Source organism: Pseudozyma flocculosa (genome assembly GCF_000417875.1).
Source record: "Pseudozyma flocculosa PF-1 unplaced genomic scaffold scaffold00019, whole genome shotgun sequence".
NCBI classification, from domain to species: Eukaryota; Fungi; Basidiomycota; class Ustilaginomycetes; order Ustilaginales; family Ustilaginaceae; genus Pseudozyma; species Pseudozyma flocculosa.
The window spans coordinates 261,380-285,384 of record NW_006920887.1 but is presented as its reverse complement, the minus strand read 5'-3'; the positions used below and the strand labels follow the sequence as shown (position 1 = coordinate 285,384).

The 24,005-nt window shown below is 65.8% G+C and overlaps 7 protein-coding genes across 7 annotated transcripts in view; 4 read left to right on the top strand and 3 right to left on the bottom strand.

Moving 5' to 3' along the window:
* The window catches only part of PFL1_05360 (uncharacterized protein), a gene marked incomplete at both ends in the record, with an annotated part of 2,680 nt that extends 2,235 nt beyond the window's left edge, over positions 1-445 (top strand). Inside the window, one exon of the mRNA XM_007882892.1 lies at positions 100-445. Within this exon, the coding sequence (XP_007881083.1) occupies positions 100-445 (346 nt within the window). The remainder of the gene's footprint in view (positions 1-99) is intronic.
* A 2,784-nt stretch (positions 446-3,229) lies between these two features.
* PFL1_05359 (uncharacterized protein) lies at positions 3,230-4,345 on the bottom strand (the record flags this gene model as incomplete). Its single annotated transcript, XM_007882891.1, has 1 exon — positions 3,230-4,345. The coding sequence occupies one exon, from the start codon at positions 4,343-4,345 to the stop codon at positions 3,230-3,232; it is 1,116 nt and encodes a 371-aa protein (XP_007881082.1).
* A 1,002-nt stretch (positions 4,346-5,347) lies between these two features.
* Positions 5,348-7,600, bottom strand: PFL1_05358 (uncharacterized protein; the record flags this gene model as incomplete). Its single annotated transcript, XM_007882890.1, has 2 exons — positions 5,348-7,264; positions 7,388-7,600. The coding sequence occupies 2 exons, from the start codon at positions 7,598-7,600 to the stop codon at positions 5,348-5,350; spliced, it is 2,130 nt and encodes a 709-aa protein (XP_007881081.1).
* A 4,083-nt stretch (positions 7,601-11,683) lies between these two features.
* PFL1_05357 (uncharacterized protein) lies at positions 11,684-13,933 on the top strand (the record flags this gene model as incomplete). The annotated part of the gene is made up of 7 exons (XM_007882889.1): positions 11,684-12,344; positions 12,482-12,861; positions 12,952-13,032; positions 13,127-13,332; positions 13,429-13,480; positions 13,560-13,739; positions 13,820-13,933. The coding sequence occupies 7 exons, from the start codon at positions 11,684-11,686 to the stop codon at positions 13,931-13,933; spliced, it is 1,674 nt and encodes a 557-aa protein (XP_007881080.1).
* Positions 13,934-14,815: 882 nt separating this feature from the next.
* On the top strand, positions 14,816-15,925 carry PFL1_05356 (uncharacterized protein; the record flags this gene model as incomplete). Its single annotated transcript, XM_007882888.1, has 2 exons — positions 14,816-15,340; positions 15,509-15,925. The coding sequence occupies 2 exons, from the start codon at positions 14,816-14,818 to the stop codon at positions 15,923-15,925; spliced, it is 942 nt and encodes a 313-aa protein (XP_007881079.1).
* A 485-nt stretch (positions 15,926-16,410) lies between these two features.
* PFL1_05355 (uncharacterized protein) lies at positions 16,411-19,110 on the bottom strand (the record flags this gene model as incomplete). The annotated part of the gene is made up of 1 exon (XM_007882887.1): positions 16,411-19,110. One exon carries the CDS (start codon positions 19,108-19,110, stop codon positions 16,411-16,413), a length of 2,700 nt encoding a protein of 899 aa, XP_007881078.1.
* A 1,801-nt stretch (positions 19,111-20,911) lies between these two features.
* On the top strand, positions 20,912-22,804 carry PFL1_05354 (uncharacterized protein; the record flags this gene model as incomplete). The annotated part of the gene is made up of 1 exon (XM_007882886.1): positions 20,912-22,804. The coding sequence occupies one exon, from the start codon at positions 20,912-20,914 to the stop codon at positions 22,802-22,804; it is 1,893 nt and encodes a 630-aa protein (XP_007881077.1).
* Positions 22,805-24,005: the final 1,201 nt, after the last annotated feature.

The window sequence follows — 24,005 nt, the reverse complement described above, 5'->3', positions numbered from 1 at the left end:
CGGGCTGACGCCGCGGCAGGCGCACCGTCGTCATGCCCCCTCGCCGCCTCCCATCCCGTCGCCGCCCTCGTCGCCCGTCTGCGCGCCCAACTCGCTCAGCATCCTGCAGGAGCAGTCGGACCACGACTCGGCCAGCGCCACAGAGGACGGCCATGACGACGACGGCCAGGAGGCGGCGGGCGTGCGGAGGATGGGCGATCGGCGCTACACGATCTCGGCGAGCCTCCAGACGGGCCTGCACGTCTACGACGGCGTCGATATCCCGTGCGCTGCCGTGCACCTCGGCAGCGATGCCGAGGACAACGCGGATGTCGACGACGACGACGACGACGAGGTGGGCGACGTCTCGTCGACCGCGTCGACCCGCGGCAGCGGCGGAGGCCGCAGCAAGGGGCCCAAGAAGGCCAAGTCGGTCAAGCGATGGTTTGCCAAGGTCGTGGGCTAAGAGGAGAGGGCGCCGGCATCACTCGTTTACCCTTCATTCCCGCTGTGACTCTGTGTACTTGTACTTTCCACGCTACCTCTCTTTAATCGGTCCAAGCAGTGTCATCGTCGTCCCCGCAGTAGCCTCGAGAGCCTGAATGAGGCCCGGATGGAAGACAATTTTGCCAAGAGAAGAGCCCAGAGGGGTTTTGCGATGGAGAATGCAGCGACGGAGAGAAAGGGAAGTGGATGCGACCCGCAGGCCGGCAGCCGCTCTGCGTCGCTCTCCTAACAAGCCAGATCGAGCCGTCGGGCCCCACTCGACGACGACGCCGACGAAACAGAAGAATGGGAGGCAGACGAGGACGAGGAGCCGTTGCGGGAATGGACGCGCGAGAGGCGCCAGAGGAGGGACCGAGGCCGTGAGGCCGACGACGTGGTCCACTTTGCTCGGTGTCGCTCTGCCTCGTCGATCCGGCCTTGCTCCCACGCGTCGGCACCCCACGTGCTGCCATTCAGCACCAGCGGACCCGTCGTCGTCGTCGTTGTTGTTGGCGTTGGCGTTGACGCTGGAGTTTGGGTTGAGGAGGGACATGGGTCGAAGGTCCAGACACAGGGTGGGTAGAGCGCGTACTGAGGGAAGTAGGAGGAGGATGGAACATGGTTGAAGGAGAGCGGATGGTGATCCATGGTTGTCGCTGAAGGATGCGGAGGGTGACATGGGAGGAGGGAGACGTCCTGCCATTCCCGTTTGTGATCCTCTTGCTGCACCGGGTCTGGGTAGTACGACGACGACGACATCTCGGCGCAGTCAAGATGCAGATGCAGGCCCGTTGCCCATCCGCCGCTGGGGTCGAGGTTGAGATCGAGGCGGAACGCGGCCGGGAGTGACGCTCGACACCGCCTTGTTCCCCACCCTGTCCCCATCGGAGCAGCGGCGGCGGCGGCGGCGGTGGGCACAGGGCAGGAATGGCGATGATCCCCATGTATCCCGACGTGGGACGTGCTGGGGCTCGGATCGAGTGCGCCTCGTCGTCGTCGTCGTTGATGCTGCAGCGACAGAGTTGTCGAATCCGAATCCGTACGCGGTTCAGAGGCGGATGTCGCTCCGTTTTTGCTTTGGAGGGGAAGCACCGAGGATCTGAGACGGAATGAGACCGTCGATGCCCTCCGAGCGGGAGGGGCGGGTGGCTGCGCCGGTCCATCCGCCTCGGCCTCGGTCGGAACCGCTCGATCGAAACGCAACGACTTGGTGCGCAGCAGGAGCAACGACGCACGACGTCCGAACCTCCACGGCTCCGTCGCCTCGTCGACGCTGCACTGCGTCGAAGGCTGCCCCTTCCCCGGGTCGAGCTGTGATGGGTCGAAGAGCATTCCGTCGTTTCCCGTCGTCGTGCCCGCTCCGACGAAGGCGGAGGTGGGACCGACTCCGAGCCACTTGCGAAGACGATTGGACATCTTCTCCGTCGCTGCCGGGTTGAAGCAGGTGTTGGTCTCGAGCTTCGCGAAGGGGTAAGACGGGGGGAAAAGCTGTGCCTGAGCCTTGAGGGACAAGGCGGAGCGGGGCGGGGCGGGGCGGGGCGAGCTGTCGATCCTGAGCCGAGCTGGACCGAGTCGTCGTCCAGTACATCCTTCTTATCCCTTGACCTGTCGCCACCTACCCTTTACGAGGCGCCGAGAAAGAGGGATTAGCTGAAAAGAGAGAAGCTGCGCTGGCAGCGAGCCACTCCCGACCCATTCCAACGCCGTCATGTCTAAGCCAAACGCGTGCTAGAGCGGGGGGCGTACACGCTCGTGCGAGGCCATTTTGACACGCGCAACGTGCATCGGCGTCGTCAATGAACGATAGTGCGGTCGCCTAGTCAAGTCCAGTCCAGATCAACTGCGTAGGCCACGGCTCCATGGAGGATTGAGAGAGGTACGGTACCTGGCTTGCTGTCTGTCTGGGCGCGGCTTGTGGTGCAATTTTTGACGCCAGAGAGGTCCTGACCCTCGTGGTGCAGCAGGATGAAGGAGGTCAAAGCGACACCATTCTGGAGTTGGAGCTGGATCTGGACCTCGACGCCCTCAGTAGCTCGCGCCCGGAGTCGACTAGAGACCAAGAAGTCGGTCGTATCGTCGAACTGAAACCAGCAGGCTTGCTTGAAAGCTTCCGCGGCATGCGTGTATCGCTGCGCTGGCACAGTTCTGCTGGGCGTCATGCTAGTGCGGGTTGAGGGGAGACCTCGTGCAGTAGTCGCGGTCAGGAAGGAGGTCAAGCTAGGGTACGAACGCGTGCTCTGGCACGAGGCGCGACTGAGCTCGAGATGAAGAATGGGCGATATCGCACCAGCTAGCGGGTTTGCACCACGGAGCGCAGGGGAGCGCCAACTGGACGCCCCTCAGGCATGCTAACCTCGAGCCCGAGCAAGGAAATGACGACGAACGCGCTGGCTGGTCGAACGCGACGGGAGGGAACGTGACGACAGACTCCGGATTGCCATCGTGAACGAGCGCAGCTGACGCGGGGGCGGTGTGGCGATATAGGTACAGTTGTGGAACGGTGGATTTGGGCCAGAAGAGGAAGAGAGAACCGAGAGATGCTCTAGCTGTGGGTCGCCGGCTCTCGTGCGGGCGTGCGGACGTGACGGACCGAAGCAATGGAGACCCGTGACGGCAGCGGTGGGTGGTTCAAGCGCAAGAGGGTCGGTCGGTGGGGGAATCGTCGGATGGCGAGCCTTGGGCCGGTTGCGCCTCCGATACATGGCTGGGAGAGAAGAGTTTGCTTCGGTGGGGGAAAGGGGACCAGGCGCGACGATGGACTGCTTCAGCCGTACATGTTGTTGTTGTTGCTGTTGTTTCCGCCAGCACCGCCAGCGCCGCCAGCACCGCCGGCACCGCCCATAAAGTTGCGCGCCATCTCGCGCATCGCGGGGTCCTGCATCAGCGAGCCAATGTCGGGCATGCCGCCGCCGCCCTGGAAGCGCTCGGCCGCCTGGCGCAGCATGGGGTTGTTCATCAGCTCCGACAGGCCGTTGGGGTTCGACATGAGGTTCTGCGCCATCTGCGCCACCATCGGGTTGTTCATCAGCGAGGCGAGGTCGGGCATGCCGCCGGCACCGCCAAAGTTGGGGAAGCCTCCGGCTCCCGCGCCAGCACCGGCACCGGCACCGGCGCCCTGGCCGGGGCTCGACACGGCATCGCGAGCGGCAGCCGACGACGGCGACGAGGCGGACGCGTTGCCGCCGCCCTCGCTGGCGAGGCGCTCCTTGCTGGCGGCGAGGCCGCGCTTGAGCACGTCGTTGGACGGGTCCACCTCGACGCCCTTTTCGTAGGCCTCGACGGCATCGGAAAAGCGGCCGGACGAAAAGAGGGCGTGGCCGAGGCGGCTGTAGGCCTTGCCAAACTTGGGGTCGATCTTGGAGGCGGCGCGAGCGTCGTCGATGGCCTGGTCGTGCTGCCCAATCTGGCTAAAGGCGGCGGCACGGTTCGAATAGTAGACGGGCGAGTTGGGGTTGAGCTCGATGGCCTTGCCGTACGCCTCGATGGCGGCGCCGTAGTCCTTGGACGACATGGCCTTGTTGCCCTCCGTCTTGAGCTCTTCGGCCTTGGCGATGTCGGCCTCGGACACGTCCTTGGCCGCCGGTGCAGCTGCGGGCTCGGCGCTGGATGCCGCTGCCGCTGCCGCCGGGGTCGAGGCCGAGGTCGAGGGAGCGCCCATTTTTTTCTGCGTCTTGAGGAAGATGTCAAAGATGGCCTGGAGCCCCGGCCCTTGGCCGTACTGCTGCTGCTGTGCCGAGTCCGAGGTGTTGACGCCAAAGGCGGTGGCGGCGCTCTTGGCGGCCGTCTGCAGCTCGGCCTTCTTGTCGGCAGGGAGCGAGGTGCCGGCCTGCTCGAGCCAGCTGACGACGGCGTAAGCAAGGTGTGCCTGGTCGCTCGCCATTGCGGTGAGATGTGTGAGGTGGGGTCGGGTGTTAGAGCGGAGTAGCGCCGCTGGGAGAGAAGGCCTGGTTACGATGGAGCGCGCAAGGGAAGAAGATGCAACGACAGAGGTCAGCCCGCGGTCCTTTCTGGGAGGAAAAGGCAGGAGAGCAAAGGTCGGTGCAGGGCCCCAGCCAGAAAGGAGTCTCAGGGTGAAAGAATCATTGCTTCCGTCATGAATTGATCGGAAGTCTAACATGTATTGAAATTTGAGGATTTCGGTTCATCATGGAGAGTGGGGTCGGGCTGCGAGGACCGGGTCGGCGATCGGGATCTAGCCCACACTTACTGAGTTGACCGGCTGGGAAAGAGCGGCTGAGCTAGAGAGCCGGATGGGATAGTCGGATAGCCGTAAATGTGGAGACAGGGAAGGACGAGGTGGTGACAGACGAGAGAGGTTGCGTGGTGGTGGTGGCGAGAAGAAAGGTGAGCGTGGACCCGGGCGTCGACACCAAAGGGGCCCGCCTCGGGGGCCGTGCGAGTGAGTAGGCCACGTCTTCGCCCGCCTTCCTCGAGCTTCCGCAGGCGGGCGGACCCGAGCGCCTCGGGTGCCACGCGCACTCGGGCGAGAGGCACGCCGCCTGGCGCCGGCCCACACATCAGCCCCACAGCCTTGGCGCTGCATCCCGACCTTCTCCTCCTCGCCTTCGACAACGGTCCAGCTGCTGCCTTTGCCTTCGTCTTCGATATCGTCACCGGAACACGCGTCGGGACCGGGCAGAGAGGAAGACAGCCGAGGACGGCAGAGTTTGCACGCGGGATCCGGTCGATGAGATTGTATACAGATGAGGTCGTGGGTGGCCCCTCGCACGGCGACCTGGAGGCTTCTGCTCGGCAGAAGTCGATCGCTGGGGGGCAGCACGGCACGTGCAGAGAGCAAATGCGGATCCAGAGGGAGATTCCGATGCGATAGGGGCAAGAAAAGGTTGAAAAGCGGGCGCATGCATCGAGAACGACGAAGCGCCTACCGCCCAAACAGGGCCGAGTTGACGGCGATCGGGTCGTCGTACGCCACGGGGGCCGCCGGAGCCCCTCGTGAAGCGGCATGCACGGGCGCCAGGGAGGGATGGTGGGGATGGCGAGAACCGAGATGGACCGGCACCTGGTTCATTGCCATCGCCATCGCAGCATTGTGGGAAGCGTGGGCATGCTGCTCTGCCGCCTTGGCCGCCGCCGTCGCGGAAGACGCATCGAGCGGCATCGTGAGCAGGCCGGAGTTGACGTCGAAGCTCGTTGCGTGCGGCGGCGGGTGATGAGGTGGGACGGCGCTGGCAGGAGAGATCTCGCTGTCAGACGTTGAAAAGGCTGAGCCGGACGAGCTTCCGACCAGCTGACCGCCCATGCTGTGGCCGTTGAGCGTCAAGTGCGGCCTCGTGCCGCTCGACCCGGGACCGCCGCCGCCCTCGGTCGTGACGGCAGATCCTTGCAACATGTCTAAGCCGTCTTCCAGGAACATGGCATTAGATCGCTGCTGCTGCTGCTGCTGCTGCTGCTGCTGCTGCTGCTGATGCTGATGCTGATGGTGGTCGTTGTTGCCATCGTGGCTGCTTGCTGCAATCGGCGTGGGTGCGGACGAGCCATGGATGGACGGCGCGGGCGAGGCCGAGTAGGAAAGGAATGCTGGATTGGCCCCAAAGTTTTGCGGCTGCGGCTGCGCTTGCTGCAGCTGATGCACCGCTCCAGGCGGGGCAAGGTGGCCGGCGGCAAAGTCGCCGCTTGCCGTGTACGGCCTCGCCATCTGGAGGGGCCCAGGCGAGGGGCCGCTGACGTTGGCAAAGGCGCCGTTGCTGCTCGACATGCTGGTGAAGTCCATCGAGGCGAGGCTATGGTGCGAACGATGATGCCCCGTCGATGATGGTCGAAGTACGAGCTCTGGAGCCGGTTGCGTCGGCGGCTGTGATTGCGACATGGCGCCGCCCTCTGCGCCGGGGATCTGGACTTCGAGGCCCCTTGCGGCGGCGCCCCGTACCGCGTAGGCCGCGGCTGCAGTGGCCGCTTGGACCGCCTCATTGTGGCCCTGATGCTGCAGCGCTAGGCTCGGTGCAAAGCCTCCAAACATGCCTGCCGGCGCCTGCCCATGGAGCTGCTGCTGTTGGCGTTGCTGCTGGAAGTGCTCTTCTGCCGCCTGCTGCTGCTGTTGCTGCTGTTGCTGTGCTGCCATCGACGCGGCCGCTGGCGACGGCATCAACGACGACTGCGACAGTTCAGGAGGATACGATGCGGCAAGGGCGGCGTTGGCCGTCACGGGCCGACCCGAGGAGCTCGAGGGCCGAGGCTGAGCACCCGACGAGAAGCTGCTGCGCCGCGGCGTCGGCAGCCCGCTGGGTTGGCCACCGGCTGCCGAGACGACTGGGTGCTGACTCGGCCGACCGCATGCAAGGTGCGAGGCGGGTCCCTCGGCCGACCCGTACGTCAGGCCCAGACCGGCGGCTTCCTTCTGCCGCCCACGCTCTCGCAGAGCCGCGTTGAGGGCGCTCTTGCCCACCGCAGACGTGCTTTCGTTGGGCTCGGAATCCTGTTCGGCCTTGATGCCGGTGCTGCCGCCTCCTGATGTCGAGGCCAGCTCCTTCTTTGGTGCGGGTCCGGATCGCGATGCAGAGGCCTGGCTGTCGGCCTTGCGCTTGCTGCCTGCCCTGCTCCCACTGCCGCCCGAGCCTCCGCCGCGTTTGCCTCCGCGACCGTTGCCTGACCCGCCACCGCCCTGGGACGATGGACCGGGGTCCTGTGTTGGCCCAGCGTCGCCGCCTGTACCGCCGCTCGGCCCGGATTTGTCCGGCTTGTCGTTGCCGTCATTTCCCTCGTCGCCGCCGTCCTCGTCTCCCGAGTCCTTGTCCATACCAAAGTAGTGCTGCGGACCCTTTCTCTCGGCCACTCCATCGTACTGCGTTTCCGGGCAATTAGTGCAAGGGGCGGTAGGTCAGTCGCTGCGATTCTGCGTCTGAGCATCTGATTTGACGAGCCGAGCAGGCCAAGGCTCATCCGGAGGCGCTGCCGCGACGCTCACCTCGGTATACCGTAGCAGGAGCTGGTCGATGTCGCCAGAGCAGAACTCGGCCAGCTTGCCGTTGTGACCAAAGACGATGACAGCTACCTCTGCGTCAGTCAGGACGGCAAGCTCATGGGCCTTTTTGAAGAGGCCGGACTTGCGCTTAAGATAGGTGACCGACCGGTTGCGGTCCTCCTTGATGGGCTGGATCTTGATCTTCTTGCGGCCCATGTCTGGCTGATGTGCGCGGCAGGCGAGAATGCCAGCAGGTGGTCTATAACGCCAGAGGCAAGAAGGACGGGCAGCGCCGGGCGCGTTCAGAGCGTAGGCAAGGAGACGCTGGGCGGGCGTTGCGGGTGCGCTAGCCGCTGTCGCTGGGCTTTCAGACGAGGTCGGATGTCACAGATGCTGTTGTGGCGAGGTGTGGAACGTGGCAGGGGCTCGAAGGATGCGGCGAGGCGAACGAGGGCGGATCCTGCCAGAGACGGGGCTGCAAAGTGGGCGGAATGACGGCGACTATGGGCCGGGCGAAGTCGTGCGTTCGGAGCAGATATTGATGCGTCTTTCGATGAGAGAAGGATAGCGTGGTCAGGAAGAGCAAAGAGAGCGGACGACAGCGCCGAGCTGATGCTGCAGGGTCGAGGCGAGAATGACGTGGGCGCTGAGGGATGCTGGTGGCGCGACTGTGGACATCGAAGAGGCCGAGGCGAGCAAGTGAAAGAGGGGAGAGCGAGCCGTGGGCGAGACGAGGGACGCGATCAGCAATGGTGACGACGGCGGTGTTGGTGGTGGTAAAGGTGGTCGTGAGCGATGGTGATGCGTCCCGATAGACCGGGGCGACGGAGTCGAGGTGGCAGGCGAGGGAGCGGGCGAGGGAGCGGGCGAGGAAGCCAAGCAGCACCTACGCCCTCTGCCGCTGCGGGTTTTCTGCTCGCCGCACGGCACCGCAACCGCACAGCAGCCGGCTGTCGCTGGCAGGCCAATCCAGGGTCGGCCCCAGCCCCCATCTTTGGCTCGGCCTGCCCTGCCTGCTCCTCGCTCACTCGCCCTCTCGGTCATCTTGGCGGCGTGCGTATCATCTTTGCCGGTTCGCTGAGGAGTCTGGCCCAGCTCAGCTGATGGCTCACAGCGGAGGGAGGCAGAGGCATCGCAGGCAGGCACGCAGGCAGGCCTGCAGTCGACACCACAGCGTCTTGACTTGCTGCTCTGCCACACCCTGGTCTCCTACGCCTGCCCCGCAACAGGCGAGCAAGAGCTGCCAGGCCAGGCAGGCCTCGTCTCTCTGAAGCAAGACAAACAGAGGCAAGGTGATGATGGCCAGTGCTCGAGCCTAGCGCCGGATTAGCGCCACGCTACGGGTGGGGACCGCCTCGCTCCCCGACCGCCACGAGCCTCGCGAGGCTCGGTTGGTCGACGGGCACAGCAGCAAGGCGGCTCAGCCCGCAGGGTCGGGCCAGGCCGAAACCGATCCCAGAGCAAGCGTCCCGCAGCCCTCTCCGGCGTGGCCTCTTGACCGCAGTCGCGGCGCCGCCATCGTTGCGAGCTCGCCCTCGAGAAACACCCTCGCACGCTGCCATGGCGGCGGGACTGCGCGTAGCTACGTCCGCATGCCCCTGTCTACCGTCGTCGGTGGTGGCGCTGCAACGTGCGTGCGTGCAGGCCTGTCCGACCGACGACGGCCGGGGGGCTGCTGGGTGACGTCGTTCGGCGAGCCAGGTGGAAAAAGATCCGAACCAGCAGCGAACAGGTTACGCCTAGGAGGGAGCCCGCAGGCAGGGGGAATTGGCGCCGGCGACGGGGTCGAGACGCCATGGGCTCGCTCCGCTCCTTGCAGTTGGCCACGGCTTTGACCCCCTGGCCTCGCTCTTGGGGGTCGCCTGCTTCCTCCCCACGCCCTTTCAGATGGACGTGGCAGGCTGGCGACAAGACAGATAAGATTCGCGCAGCACGGGCATCACGCAGGCTAGGCCGGGCCAAGTCGCCGGGCAGGGCCCCTCTCTCGGAGCCGACAGGAGGTCAAGCGCTGTACCACCGTATCACTCGACCGGAGCTCTCCGCCGCTTTTTGGCCCAGGTACACAGCCTGGAATGACCACGGCGGACTGATCCACAGCGCGGCTGCTGCACGAGCCTCCTCCGCTGCTCATCGTACGTACGTGCGTGCGTCCGTCGTTCGACGGCGGCGGCGGCGGCGTGCGGCGCTCGCTCGGTCGGTCGCCTTGGCGCAGGTGAAACGGGCGCGGGGCGAGCAGGTGCCTAGCTAGGCAGGTGGTCCGGCCCCTGCTCCGCTGCCATCCGGAGCCGTTGCACAACGGTGTGGGCAGCGGAGCTTCTGGGGTGTGCGACCAGGTCCGCCTTCGGGGCTGGGTTTGGGGACACGTACGCGCGGATCGTCGCCGCGGTTGTACAGACTCGTCCGCTCATGTCGGCCGCGGTCGCTGCGCTTCGGCAATCAGCCGGTCTGGCGCGCGGGCGGTCCGATCCGACACGGTCGACGAGCACGGTCGGCGCCGACAGGTACCGTCCGTACCACACACACCTTGCCTGCTGGCCATGCCGGCGGCACAGCGACGACGGGGGGACCGGTATGGTGTTGGTATGGTGAAAAAGCGTGCTGTTGCTGCGCCTGTGCGAATGTCGGGACCGGGCAAGGAGGCGGACAGCGAGGGTGCGGGCGTGGACGGCGAGAGCGGGAGGGTGAGGGTTCAGGTTTCCGCAGCAGCCGATAGATCCGCCGGCCTCGGGAGCACGCGAGTTCCCGAAGACCGGTGGTGGTGGTCGCTGCCTGCCTGGCCTTGCGGCTTTTAGCTCGCCTCTGCCTTTTGTTTTTCGGCGCATCCGTCGAATCATGCTCGCAGCGACTCCTGAGTCGACGGCTGATCCTGCAAACGGAACGGACCCGCTCGATTGCGGCTTGCTTCAAGGGCAGTCGTTGATGATGATGAGTCCAAGGCGCCGCCGTTGTTTTGCGCGTGCCGGCCTGCCGCGCTGCTCAAACGAGCGTCCAGCGGGGCCGGGCGATCCTTGATGACCAAGGCAAGCGATGCTAAGGCAGCATGGCCGCCGCGCTGTCCTTGCTTCGCACGACCAGACGACGGAACGGGGACCACCCATCTCCTCTCCCCGGTCGCACCATGAAAAATTCTCGGGCAGGAGGGACGGTCATGCTGATGGCGTGGGCTGCCGGCCGGCCTGCGTGCGAAGGGTGGGTGCAGCGGCTACTGAAGGTCATGTTGGTTTTGCCGACAAATTGGCCGGCAAGCTGCCGCACACTGCCTTCGTGTACGTGTGCCTGTGGCCTGTTGCCCTTTGCCTCTGGCCGCCTGTCAAGACCCTCGAACCGGCAGCCTCTTGACGATCCCCTCTGCTGCTGGCCTCTTGCTACGGCATGGTGCCGTGGCTCCGCGTCGTCTCTGGATCCAATCACCCGCCACGAGCCACCTCTCACCATCACCACCACCACCATCCGACCTTCGCCCTTTCACCCGTCACCTCTGCGTGCTTGCTCCATGCGCGGCTAGCTTCCGGCCTATCTGCTGCGCCCCCTGCTCAACCTTGCTTGATCGACGCATTGCTCCTGCTCGCCCGTTTTGCTCGACGAACGGCACCTGGCCAGTTCGTTCCCTCGCCCTGAATAAGAAGGCCGAGCTCCCTTTGCAAAGCTTGAGTCTGGCACCCGGATCATCCGCCCATCCCCTCGCCATCCCTGCGCCCTTCGGATCCCCTCCTTTCCCGGCCTGCTCGACCGCGGCAACCTAGGTCTTGCCGGCCCGTTGGCGCACGGAATCTAAAGACTCAGCAGCATCCTCCAGACACCGGACACACCGCCAGACGGCCCGCCCCTGCCACTGCCATCGGCCTTTATCGATTGTCCGTCCGACGCCTTTGTCGATCCGCAGGCCATCGGCTACGGCCTTCATTACCGCCCGAACGACCGTCCGGCCGTCCGTCCGTCCGACCACTTCATTCCGGTTGCAACCGTCAAGCGCGCCCCACCCGAGCTTGCTTCCTAGCCTGTTTCCTCCCTTTCTTCCGTGACCGCTAGAGACCTGCGCACTTCCGGCACGGCCTGCCGCTAGCTAAACCTTCTTGCCTGCTCCGCTCGCTCGCCTTCAACAAGGTTTGGCTGGCAGCGCCAGGACGGCAAAAGGTATATATACAGGACCATCTAAGGCCACCGACCATACCCCTCCCCGTCCGCATCACCCGCAATCCGCCAACGACCAGAGCAATCCCTGACTGGCCAGCCTCCGCCATCCGCCTCGCCCAGCTCGATCACGTACTTTTCGACATCTCCCTGACATCGCTCGTCGCGATGATGCCGCCCTCTGCGGAGCCGGCTCAACATACACCGTACACCATCTCGGAGGCCTCCGAGATGGCGCGCACAGTCAGCTCAGTTTCCCACGCCGCCCACGATGACCTGGCGCGCTCGCAGTCGCCCAACAGCGCGCTCCAGGGCATGCCCGTCGGCGCGGGCCTGGATGGCCAGGTCGTCGACCTCGAAAAGCACGCCGAGCCTACGCCTCAGGAGCGCAAGATGGAGGCCGCCGGCGATGTCATCTGGGTCGAGTTTGAGGACAACGACCCCGAGGATCCCTTTAACTTTTCGACGCGCCGGAAGTGGATCATCACCTGCCTCGCCGTCTTCTTCACCGCCGAGGTGGCCGCCACCGCCTCCGCCTACGTACCCGGCATCCCCTCGATGGAGCGAGACCTCAACGTCACCAACCACACCATGTCGCTCCTCGGCATCTCGATCTACGCCCTCGGCTTCGCCATCCCGCCCCTCGTCCTCGCGCCCCTCTCCGAAGTGTTTGGCCGCAACCCCATCTACCTCGTCTGCCACCTCTGCTACACCGTCCTCTTCATCGGCGTGGGCGCCGCCCAGAACATCCAGACCGTCCTCATCTGCCGCTTCCTTAGCGGCGCCTTTGGCTCCACCGGGTCCACCATGGTCGGCGGCACGATCGCAGGTGAGTGCGGCCATCGGCGCGGCAGCGCAACGCACGGCGCCGCTCGACGCGACATCGCCTTCCCTGCCTGCGCCGCGGTGTGCTGACGGCGGCGACCCTGCTCCCCTTCATTGTTCTCCTCCTCCTTCGCCTCGCAGACATCTTCCGCTCCTCGGAACGCGGCCAGCCCATGGCACTCTTTGCCACCGCCGCCATCTTCGGCACCGGCTTCGGGCCCGTCTGGGCCGGCTGGGTCGAGCAGAACTCGTCGCTCGAGTGGCGCTGGATAGCGTGGATTCAAGCGATCTACACAGGCGTTGGCTTCATTGTGATCGCCTTCTTCCTCAAAGAGACGCGCGGCGGCATCATCCTCACGCGTCGAGCGCACCGACTCCGCAAGACGACGGGTGACCAGCGCTACCGGGCGAGGGCCGAAGAGGAGCGCGCCTCGGTGCCCATCCTCATCAAGAACAGCCTGACCCGCCCGCTCCTCTTCCTCTTCACCGAGCCCATCGTCACCTTCTTCTCGCTCTGGGTCGTGAGTGCTCGCCTGACCAATTGCCGTTGCCGGTCTGCCCGGTCGCGCGGCGCCGCTGACACCCTGTCCTGCTGCCCTCTTGCACCGCAGAGCTTCACCTGGGGCTTCCTCTACCTGCTTCTGAGCTCCATCGGCTTCGTCTCGGCGCTGCACAATTACACTCCTGGCCAGGTGAGTGATTGTCCGTGGCCCTCCGCATGGTCGGACGAGAAGCTGACCCCCTCTCTTTGCGGTCCTCCCCTTGTTCTCCCTGTCGCGCACCCAGAATGGCCTCGTCTTCCTGTCCATTTGCTTCTCAGCCATCCTCGGCAACCTGCTCAACCCGCTCCAGGAGCGCATGTACGCCCGCAACTTCCCCAAGCGCGGACCAGAGGCACGCCTCTACTCGGCCTGCGTCGGCGCCGTAGCCTTCCCGGTCGGCTGCTTCATCTACGGCTGGACCAGCTATAGCCACGTCAGCATGGCGGGACCGTGAGTGCGCTGGCCCTTCTTCGTCATCCCGTCGTGCTCCGTGATGGAACGCTGGCTGACTCGGCTGCCTCTGCTCCCCCCTGCGTCGGCCAACAGGATCGTCGGCGTCGTCGTGCTCATGACTGGCGTCTATCACATCTACCTGGCCGTGAGTTTCCAGCGCGACATCCTCGCCCTCTCTGCGTGGCAGCATCGAAAGCTGACCGCACCGGTCTACCCATCCACAGTGCTTCAACTTCCTCAGCGACAGCTACTTGACCTACGCCTCGTCGGCGCTGGCGGCGCAAAGTTTTGCGCGCAACATGTTTGCCTTTGCCTTTCCGCTCTTCGTCAAGCCGATGTACGAGCACCTTGGCTACCAGTGGGCCAGCTCGCTCGCGGGCTTTGTCGGCCTCGCCCTCGGCACAGTGAGTTGGGCTCCCGGTCCTCCGCCTCCCTAGTGGATTGCGCCGCTAACGACCGCGCCCTCGACGTCTTTGTCGCCCAGGTCCCGTTCATCCTCTTTGGCTACGGCAAGAGCATCCGCGCCAAGTCCAAGGTCTACCAGCAGCTGCAGAGGGACGCAGAGGAGCGAGCGAGGAAGACGTCGTCGTCGTCATGACGATTCCCCAGCCTCGTCGCCATACGGCGGCTGCTCGTGCTCGTAGCACAGCCAGAGTATCAAGAAGCGCACCCGACGCATCCCCCGAGCTTCCTCGCCAGCCTGAGGCATACATGATCAGACGGAGGCGAAGAGATTAGACGTGGCCTGCGCTACAACAGCTCGAGGCCGACGAAGACGACGGGTCTGCGTCAGCGCTGCCACGACGCAACAAAAACATAGGCAGAACTAGAACCTGAGCCCTCGGCCCCCTTCAACGACGCTGACATCGCCGCAGCAGCAGCAGCAGCACTGGCAGGCCGGGACGACGTAGAAACGGCCCGCCACCTTGTACAACATAGATTCCCTACGCCATCACGTTGCTTCCCCATCGACGGTGACGATCCCCGACGTGCTTTGACCGCTCCATGATATCGATACGGCGCCTTTGCTTCCCCCAACTCAGCCTCGATTCGTCTGAGCGTCGGAGCGGAGCGTGGCTGCATGGAAGGGATCTGGCCGGGTCGGTCGTCGCGTTTGGTGAAGCGCTATATATGGATGGGTGAAGGCTGGCCAACTTGCAGATTCGGAGCGTCGGCCTCCTGTGCGCGGCCGGTGCGCTGCTCCGCCGACCGCCGTCGGTCAGCCGCCCCACCAAAAAAAAATCGACTCAGCGGCCTGCTCTTTGCTGCCGCCGCGCGGAGAGCAGGCCAAGCGGGCAGGCGCCCGTCCGGCTCTTCCTTCCTGACCTCATCCATCCTCGCTCCTTTCTCCCTCCGCCTCTATCGCCACCTCTTTTTCGCTTTGTTGCGCACACTGCCGCCTCGTCACCTATCTCGCACCCAAGTGCACGCCTCGGTCTGCACCTGCAGATCCGCACTGCCCAACCAATCTCGCACCACCATGAGTCGCTTCATTAAGTGGCTGGAGGAAGCCACTCCGGAAGATTTTGCCGCGATGGAAGAGAGGCACCGAGCCTTTGACGAGCATTACAAGTCCTGGTCGCCTCACAACCTTGTTTCGAGGTCGAGGGAGACGGTCGTGGCCCAGCACTTTTCACGATTCCGAGCAAACACGTTCGCCGTCGAGATGGCGAAGACCCAGGGTGCCGCTGCTCCCGAGGTCGACAAGGCTGCCGAGGCGCAGGAGTTCATGCTCGAGCTACAGACTCCCAACTGGTTCGATAGGACCAATAACGCGCAGGACCTCATGGTGATCTGGCTCTTCACCGTTGGCCGTGCGGCCTGCTTGATCCTCGAGCATGAGCCGGGCATGCAGGCGCATGGGAAGAAGGTAGTCGCAGGAGAGGGCGGAAACGACGTCAGGGGAACTGCGTCCGGGGGAGATGAGTGCACAGCTGCCGAGTCGAGCCGCGAAGAAACCGTCGCCGCAGACGGCCCCATCGCCAGCTCCAGCGGCGGCAAGGATGTGAGCAGCTCGACTGCCACCGGTGCCGTTGCTGCCGGCCCGGGAGCATCGACGAACGAGAATACCAAGACAGCCGCGAACGCGAAAGGCAAGGATGTTCCCGGAAGCGGACCCCCCGACTTGTCCTCGAAGGACATCGTTCCCCATCTGCACCTCATCCACCTGCAGCGCATCTTGGCCGAGCTCCTCGCCTTCTGCGCACGCTACAAGAGCTACAACTCGCAGAACTATCTCGCCGACTTCCCCGGGCGGCTGCAGCAGTACGAGGTGGCTCTCAACTTGCGCTGCTGCCAGAGAGGCCCCATACAGAGGGAATCGCACTTCAACGTCGAGGACGGCGAGATGGAGAAGGAGCTCCCAACCCGTCCGAGGGTCCAGGGAAGGGACGAGGAAACGAGCCTCGAGGAGCGAGAGGCGACGTCGGCTCTCGTGGCGCGCCTTCGCAACTTTGCGGCCGGTGTGGCGCCGCAGCCGCAGTCCCAGGCCCAGACCAAGCACCAGGCCCAGCAGGAGTCGGGCAAGCGTCGTGACGAGCAGCAGGCCGAGAGCAGCCGGGTCCATCCGGCCAAGAAGGCTCGCCACTGAAGCCGAGGGGGCATCACCACGTCGCCATGGCTCATCAGCACGACATGCACGCAACGAGCCCGCTTCGTCACCCGGCCTTCCCCTGGCAGCGAGCCCAGGACCTCGATCGAACCGCTCTTCACAAGCCATCGGCGGCGAGTGCAGGGATGAACCACCACTGCCGAGCGAGCCAGCATCCTTGGCGCCGCCTGCTGCCTCGTCCAACGACGTCACGGGTCTCGCTCGCCCAAGCTTCAGACGTCACCCACTCGAGCGACCCTAGCATCCGGGTCGTTCATCCCTCGATGACGGCGCCACACGCCGCATCCGCCGCCGCATAGGCGGTCCGTCCGCAGCAAAACTTCGCACACGCACACGCACACACACACGCACACGCACGCGCACACGATACGAGCACCGGCAGGCAAAAGGCGTGGCCCCTCGAATTGCACTGCCACGACCGCCGCAGTTCCGCTCGCTGAAACCCGCATCGCCACGCGCAACCACTACTTCTTGACCTTCTTGGGCTTCCCACCACTGCCGCCGCCTGCCGCCGCCGAAGCCTTGGCCTTTGCCTTCTTGGCCTGGGCACCGGCACCGCTGAAGCTCTTCTTGCCCTTTCCTTTGGCCGCGCCGCCCTTGGACGACGATGACGACGACGAGGGCAGCTTGACCTTGTCCCTCCCGCTGCCGGCGTCCTTGAGGATCTTGGAGGCCGCCTTTTTCTTGTTCTTCTTCTCCATGCGACGCTGCTGCCTCTCTGCGTCGTTGCGCTTGAACGCCGCGCGCTCCTCTTTGCCCAGCTTGGCCAGCATGCTCGCCTTTTCCAGCGCGGCCGCTGATGCAGGTGGCGGTTTGGCGGGCGCGCCGCCGCCGCTGCTGCTGGCCGGACCGTGCTTCTTTGTTGGCGTCGTCGATGTCGAGGCGGCCCGGGACTGTGCCGGACGGTCGCTGCCAAATTTGGGCGAGGATCCGTTGGGCGTGGGTGCACCGCTGGATCGGTAGCCCGGTCGACTGCCGCGCGCCGGCGTGCGCGGCTCGTCCGACGAAGGTGTCGCCTGGTCGCGCCTCTGCGTTCGACCCTGCCTGGTGTTACCGCCGCCGGGGCCGTTCCTGGTGGCGTTGGTGGTGGCCTTGCACCTCGACACGCGCAGCACCCTCCCGCGCAGCTTGAGCCGGCGCCGGAACTCGGACTGCTTGCCTCCAACGGCGATGGCCGTCGACGCCAGAGCGCTGTTGGAGATGTTGCGACCGCCGCCACCCTTGCCGCCTGCTGCACCCTTGGCGCCGCCTCCTCGGACGCTGGCGAAGAAGGCCTCTTCGGCCTCGTGGATGGCCATGATCTCGTCGACGCACTCGGTGTCGAGGAAGCGAACGTAGGCGATGCCCTTGCCCATCTGCGTCGCCTTGTCGCGGATCACGCGGACGCTGCGCACCCACGACGCGGCGTGCAGCGCCAGCATCCGATCGGCGGCGGCGGCGGTCCGCTCGTCTTCGGCATCGCTCTCGTCGTCCGACGAAGCAGCGCCGTCGTCGTCATCGTCCTCTCCCTCTCCCTGACCGCCGGCCTTGGCGCTGGAGCGGTACAACGTGGGCTGGACGGGGGGCTTGCCATCGAGCCCGACGACGGGGATGAGCGTGTCGGGCGGCGGGCCGCGCTCGTCGGCGAGGAGCTTTTCGAAAAAGGTGCGGATCTCCTCGTCCTTGACCTCAAAGTCGAGGTTGCCGACAAACAGGGTGCGCTTGGGGTCGGTGGTGCCCGATGCGGCGCTGCCGACCAGGCTGCCTTCGGCCGTCGTCACCTTGTCCAGGCCGGCCGCGATGACTTCGGACGCCTCGAGCGGCTTGACCAGGTCGACGCGCAGGTGGCGGCCCTCGAACAGCTGGCCGTCGGCGATCGAGGCGAGCAGCGCTGCCAACACGGGCGCAGTGAGGCGTTTGTCGAAGCCGGCCAGCTCGTCGGCCGGCTGTCGCTGCTCCTTGGAGCCGGTGCTGCCCTTCTTGGGCTTGGCGCTGCCCTCGCCGTCGCCCTTGCCAGTCGTGGCGGCGTCCTGCTCGTCTGCCTGCTCCTGCTCCTCTGCCTGCTCCCGCTCCTGCTGCTTGGCGCGCCTCGTCTGGTTGATGTGCCTGAAGACGGCGTCGGGGTATCCGAGGGTGACGTACGCATTGACGGTGTCGGCGTGCGAGTTGATGTCCTGGTTGATGTAGGCCACCTTGCGCTTCTGCTTGGCGGTGAGGAACTGGTGGGCCGACGCGGCGTCCTTGCCCTCGACGGCGGCGAGCGCCTCTTTGTAGTTCTTGGACCGCTCCCTGCGCTTGGCGAGCTTGGCGGCGGCCTCTTCGGACTCGGCGGTGAAGTCGTCGGTGGGGACGGCAAAGGGGATGGAGCGGAAGCGGAGGCTGGTGATCTTGGTGACGCCCGGGTAGGGCGAGAGGGAGGCGAGGTGCCTGCGCAGCCGCCGCTGGAGCGACTTGGACTTGACGGCCTCGATGGGCACGTTGCCGATAAAGAGGGTGCGCTTGTCCTTGAGCTCCGACGGCTCGTCGACGTCCTCGAACTGGGCGTTTTTGGGCTTGCGCACGGCGCCCTTCTTCTGCAGCGACTCGTGGACGATGGCGAAGGCCGCCTTGGGCTTGGTCGTCGAGCCGTACTTTGCCGCATCCTCTTCGTCGTCATCTTCGTCTTCGTCCACGTCCGGGTCCTCCTCGTCGTCCTCCTCCTCGTCCTCTTCCTCGTCGCCGCCTTCCATGTCTGCTGCTTCGCCGCCGGCCCCTTCGACCGAGTCGTCGGCATCCATCAGGTCCGCCATGGACTCAATCTCTGCCTCGTCGAGCTCCGAGAGGTCGCCATCGCCCTCGTCTGCATCCTCATCCTCGTCCTCATCGGCCTCGCTGCTGGCAGCCTCTGCGGCTTGCCCGTCGTCTTCGTCGGTCGTCTCGTCGGCCGATTTGGCCTTCTTGGCGGCAGAGGCGCTCGCCTCGACATGGCTGGCCTTGCGCTTGCTGGCGGTGGCAGGTGCCGCTGCCGCTGCTGGTTTGGGCGCAGACGCGGGCGCTACCTTGAAGAAGGCATCGAGCTCGGCATCAAAGGATCCGCTGGGCTTGGCGCCGAACAGGGCGTTGGCGGGCGTCGTTGTCGCCGCCGAGGACGAGGGTGCGGCCGACGTCGTGGCGGCCTGAGCCTTCTTTTGCGACTTTTTGCCCATCCTGTCGCTGCTGGTGGTGGTTAAGATGCCGGTGCCGGTGCCGGTGGCGGGGTTGCTGTCTGGGGGCTAACGGCGGGCGAGGGTCGTTGATGTGGAAAGAAGGCACAGCGAACAAGGAGCACAGCGAGCACGAGCAGCCTGGCAAAAATTTCGGCCACCCCTGCGCCCGGAAAAGTTGGCCAAAATTGGCCGCGAAATTCGGGAATCGGCGCTCTACTCAGACCGGCCAAGGGGTCCCCACGACGGAGCCGAACTTGGCCGGCTGGCTCTCGGGCGGGCGAGCGACAGAGCGACGTCGGGCCACCGCGTCGTTCCAGCTGGCGCCTCTGCTGATGGAGGTAGGGCAGGGCAGGGCAGGGCAGGGCAGGCCAGCACGTCTCTCTCTGTCATCGTATCAGACGGCGATGGTTCCTGGCGGGCTTCTCGATGCCATCATCCCACATCGTCGACGGTGATTGGCGCTGCTTGGACAGGCCGCCGCTGTTCGGATCCGCCGTGTGCGCCAGGAACGCCTCGTCGTCTGAGAGCGGCCTGGCCAACAAAGCAAACACGAGACCCTGGCGATCCTCCGCACGCTCGGGGGTCGGGCACAGGCAGGCTGGCAGGCTGGCGCACGATCTGCGACTCTCTGCGACCGTGCCCCCACCACGCTGCTGCCTGGCGATGCGGCCGGCTCAGGAGCTCCGAGGCAGACGGCATGCGCACATCTATCTGGCCTGCGGCAGCGTCCCCCACCTTGGAGTTCTCCAACGCCCGCCAGGGCAAAGGAGGTACATAGTCGGCGGCACCGAAATCTGAGCCCGAGCCTGCCAAGAAGCCCAGGCCAGGCCAGGCCACGCAGGGCGAGCAGGCAGGGGAAGGCTTGCGTCGGGCTTGGCTGCGGCCTGGCTCCGCCTGCTTGTCAACAGATTGATCACATCGACAGGCAGGCGGCAGAGAGAGGGGCCGGGGCTAGGCTAGCAGCGAGCGAGGGCGTCGAGCTCGAATTTCCGCCTGCAGCTTGCCAGCCGAGCCTGCCGCGTTGCCTGCCTGGCTCTGCTGCCTTCGCTTGCCTCCTCGCTGCCTTTGGGCCGCCCGAAGAGGCAGGGCAGGGCAGGGCAGGGCAGGGCGCGCCTCTTCTCACGCAGCGCCCGCGCTGTTTTTCGCCCCTGGCGCCTGCCTCTCTGCCCGAGCGTTTGCCTGCCCCGCCCGACGCTCGCAGCTCGCCCAGCCGCGCGCGCCTCCTGCGGCCGCCGAGCCTCTGCCTCTCTCGCTCTCTCTCTCTCTGCCTCTCGCTGTGCCTCGCCCTCTACCTGACGCCGCCGCTGCCGCCGCCGCCGCCGTCGTCGTCGACACCACCACCACCACCACCACCCGCTATCCCCATCGCTAAGCTCGGATACCCCTCGTCTTCGACCCCCGCCCTCGCCTCCCTTCCTCCCCTCCCCTCCTCTTTCCGCGGCCACTCCACTCTCCTTCTCTCATCCCCCTCCACCTTCTCACACTCCATCACCCTTTCCCCGCCTACGACCAGCGCAGCCAACCCAGCTCCGCCAGACCAACCCAAGCCAACACGGCACACCTTCTTTCCAGCGCAGCACATCCATCGCCAACGTCCACCTTGGGCACATTCCGCCAATTGCCGCCTTGACGATCCTCCTCTGCTAGTTGCTGTGCAACCACCGAGGACTTAATCTCCACCCCACGGCAGGTCCACCTACGCACTCTGCACCTCTGCGCGACGCGCTCCGCTTCGACACCCTTCGACCTTCTCCTCCTCCCCCTCCTCCTCCTCCTCACCACCACCCCAACCGCCGCCGTCATGCTCGAAAAGAAGAGCAATAACTTCCTCGCCCACGCCCGGGTCGGGCACAAGAAGCTCGTCCGCAGGCAGGCGCCCGCCGCCCCCAGCGCCACCGACTGCTCGGCCGGCGGCCTCTACGTCTCGCCCGCCGCCGGCGACGTCGTCGACAGCTCCGTCAAGACGCTCGTCACCTGGAACCGCGCCTGCCTCGCCAGCGACGTCAAGAACATCGACATCTACGTCTACGCCCCCCAGCTCAGCAACGCCACCACCCCCTTCCAGCGCTACACGGGCGTTCCCGTCAGCCAAAAGGACTACAAGATCAAGCTTGAGCCCCGCTGGTGGGTCAACGATGTCCACCAGGACAAGAATGCCTCGTTCAGCTTCAACATTGTCCCTGCCGGCAACGAGCCCTGGGACTCGGCCAACCCCATGGGCCCCACCTGGACCGCCCAGTACATTGTCCCCGCCAACGGCAAGATCCCCGCCGACGCCGAGAGGGACCCTTCGCTCAAGCAGAAGCTCGTCTCGGCCTTTGTCGAGGACGGCAAGCTCAACGCCTCGGGCAAGACGGCCGCCATCGTCTGCCCCATCATCGTCGTCGTCTGCGTCGTGGCGCTCCTCGTCCGACGCCTCCACATCAAGCGCAACAACAAGACCGTCGACTGGGCCGAGCAGATGGACAAGCGCATGAGCAGGATCTCGGTCGACTGGCAGCAGGGCGGTGACGGCTCCGCCGGCCCCATCCCGGGCACCCGCCCCGCGTCGTACATGGCGCGCGTCTCTCACGACGTCGGCGGCGGCAACATGGCCGGCCGCGGTGCTGGCAACCGCGTGCCGCGCGAGATGTCCGAGGTCTCGCCCGCCTTTGCCACCGAGGGCGAGATGCGCGAGGCACGCCCGCGCGGCATGTCGATGTACGACGAGGGCAACCGCTCCAGCAGGATCAGCTTCGCCGGCAACACGCGCGGCGACCGCATCTCCAAGATCAGCTTCGCCAACTCGAGCGAGGCCCACGGCGGTCTCCGCGGCGGCCTCGGCGGCAACGCCGGCGCCCACCGCAGCAGCGCCTCGCTGCCCCGCCTCGGCCAGAACGGCAACCGACGATCGCAGATGCAGACCGAGTCGTACTACGACCCCGACGCCCCCGCCGTCCCGCAGCTCGACGAGCGCTTCCGCTCCAGCCACGACACGCGCCGCGAGAGCCGCTTCAGCGACGGCCTCGTCTACGCCGACGACGACGAGGACGACGACGAGATCCTCATGAGCCCCACGCAGAACGACGGACCCATGCCCCTCGGCCACGGCGACGTCGACCGGATGCGCAAGAGCCTCGACGCCGGCCGTTCGCTCGGCGCCCCCTCGTCGTCGTCGCCCTCGTCGTCGCGCCCCGTTCACGGCCACCAGGCGGCCGACGCCAACCAGCGCGACTCGATGCTCGAGTACCCGGCGCTCAGCATGATGACGTCGGGCCGCGAGGAGAGCGACGGCCGCGACATGTTTGGCAGCAACGGCGCGCGGCCGGACTCGTCGATCTCGGACGCCGGCCGCTACATTGACCACGCGCACTACAACGGCAGCGGCAGCAGCGGCCCGGCGCTGGCGCCCGACCACCCCAACTTTGCCTCGTCGGTGGCGCGCCAGCCCTCGCCGGCGGTGAGCTCGCAGACGGGCATGGCGCCGCCCGTCAACTTTTCATCGCCCGACGAGGCCATGAAGCACTACGCGTCGCTGCGCGCGGCGGCCGGCTCCGCTGCTGCCGAGACCCAAGCGCCGACGTCGATGCGGTCGCTCTACACGCCCGACGCGCTGCCGGGCCACCGGACGCAGGCGAGCGTGGCTGGTTCGAGCCTCAACGAGGACGACGTCGTGGGCTACAACGAGATGCTCGATCACGGCCACTCGCGCTGAAGCGGCGCGAACGCTCCCCGTTGCTTGCCTTTCCTCTGCTGCGTCCCGGGCCCCTCTCTTTGTTCTGCACTGCCGCCCCTCGCTTTCCTCTTTGACCGCCTTGTATTTCTGCATCGGACGTCGACCTCTGGTCGTTGCCCGCCTTCGCCTCTTCTGCTGGTCGATCTGAGGCCTCAAAGGTCGGATGCGGCCGCCGCCGCCGCCGCTGCCGCTGCCGCTGCCGCCGCCGCCAGCTTGACGCTGGACGCGGCAGTCTGGATATGCGCGCCCGCCTCCGCTCCGACCGCCCTTTCTTCGTTTGTTTGTTCTCCCCCTTTTCTTGCGGCTGTCGTTGTCGTTGCTCTTTGTCGTCCCATTGTCGCTCCCGCTCTTTCTCTCTCGCTCTCTCTCTGTCTCTCTCTCTGTCGCTCTCTATCCCTCTCTCTCACGCTCTCTCCCATGCTCGGTATTCAGCGTCGTCGTCTGTCCTTTCTTCGCGTTACGGCACCCTTGTTCGACCTTTTCTTCGTCTTTGATCCGTTACTCTTATCTATCCATCAGCGCTTGATTGACCCTGCGTGTGTGCGGTGTCGGCCCCTCTGGGCGTGAGGGCCCGGAGGTCGATGGGATTTGATCCGACGTCCTGTCTCGGCCCGCCAGCAGGTGAGGTGAGGTGGGTGGGTGTAGCGTGGATTTGGCTCTCGATGTGGCCCTGCGTGCCTCAGTTGGATGACCTGGCCTGGTCGCCTCATCGAGGGCGGGAGCGAGACGGGAGCGAGACGGGAGCGAGACGCGCTGGGATGCTCGCGGCCAGTTCAGTCAGGCAGGCCTGACCTGGCCGGCAGGCAGACGGGGCTTTCACGCGCCCCTCGGCCCCATGAGCCATTTTTGACGCCTGCCTCGTCGATCCCAACCCTGGACCGGGACAGCCCTTTGGCTCGAGGAGCAGCCATCGTGGGGAGTACGTTTTGGCTTTCGTCGAGCTATGTGGTGGCCGTCTTGGGCAGGTGGGGAGCAAGCCTGAAGCACCCAACCGGGGCGGGGCAGCGAGGGGCAACAAGGGGGATGACGAGGCTAGGCCTAGCTAGGGTACGGTGCTCCGCGCCGCCCGGCTGGTTGACGGCTCGCAGTTGCCGGCTTCAAGGGTCAGAACAGAGGGCGCGGCGCAGGCCGGCAGCTTCGCCCCCCCCCCNCCNCGCNCGCGCCAGCACACGAGGAGAGC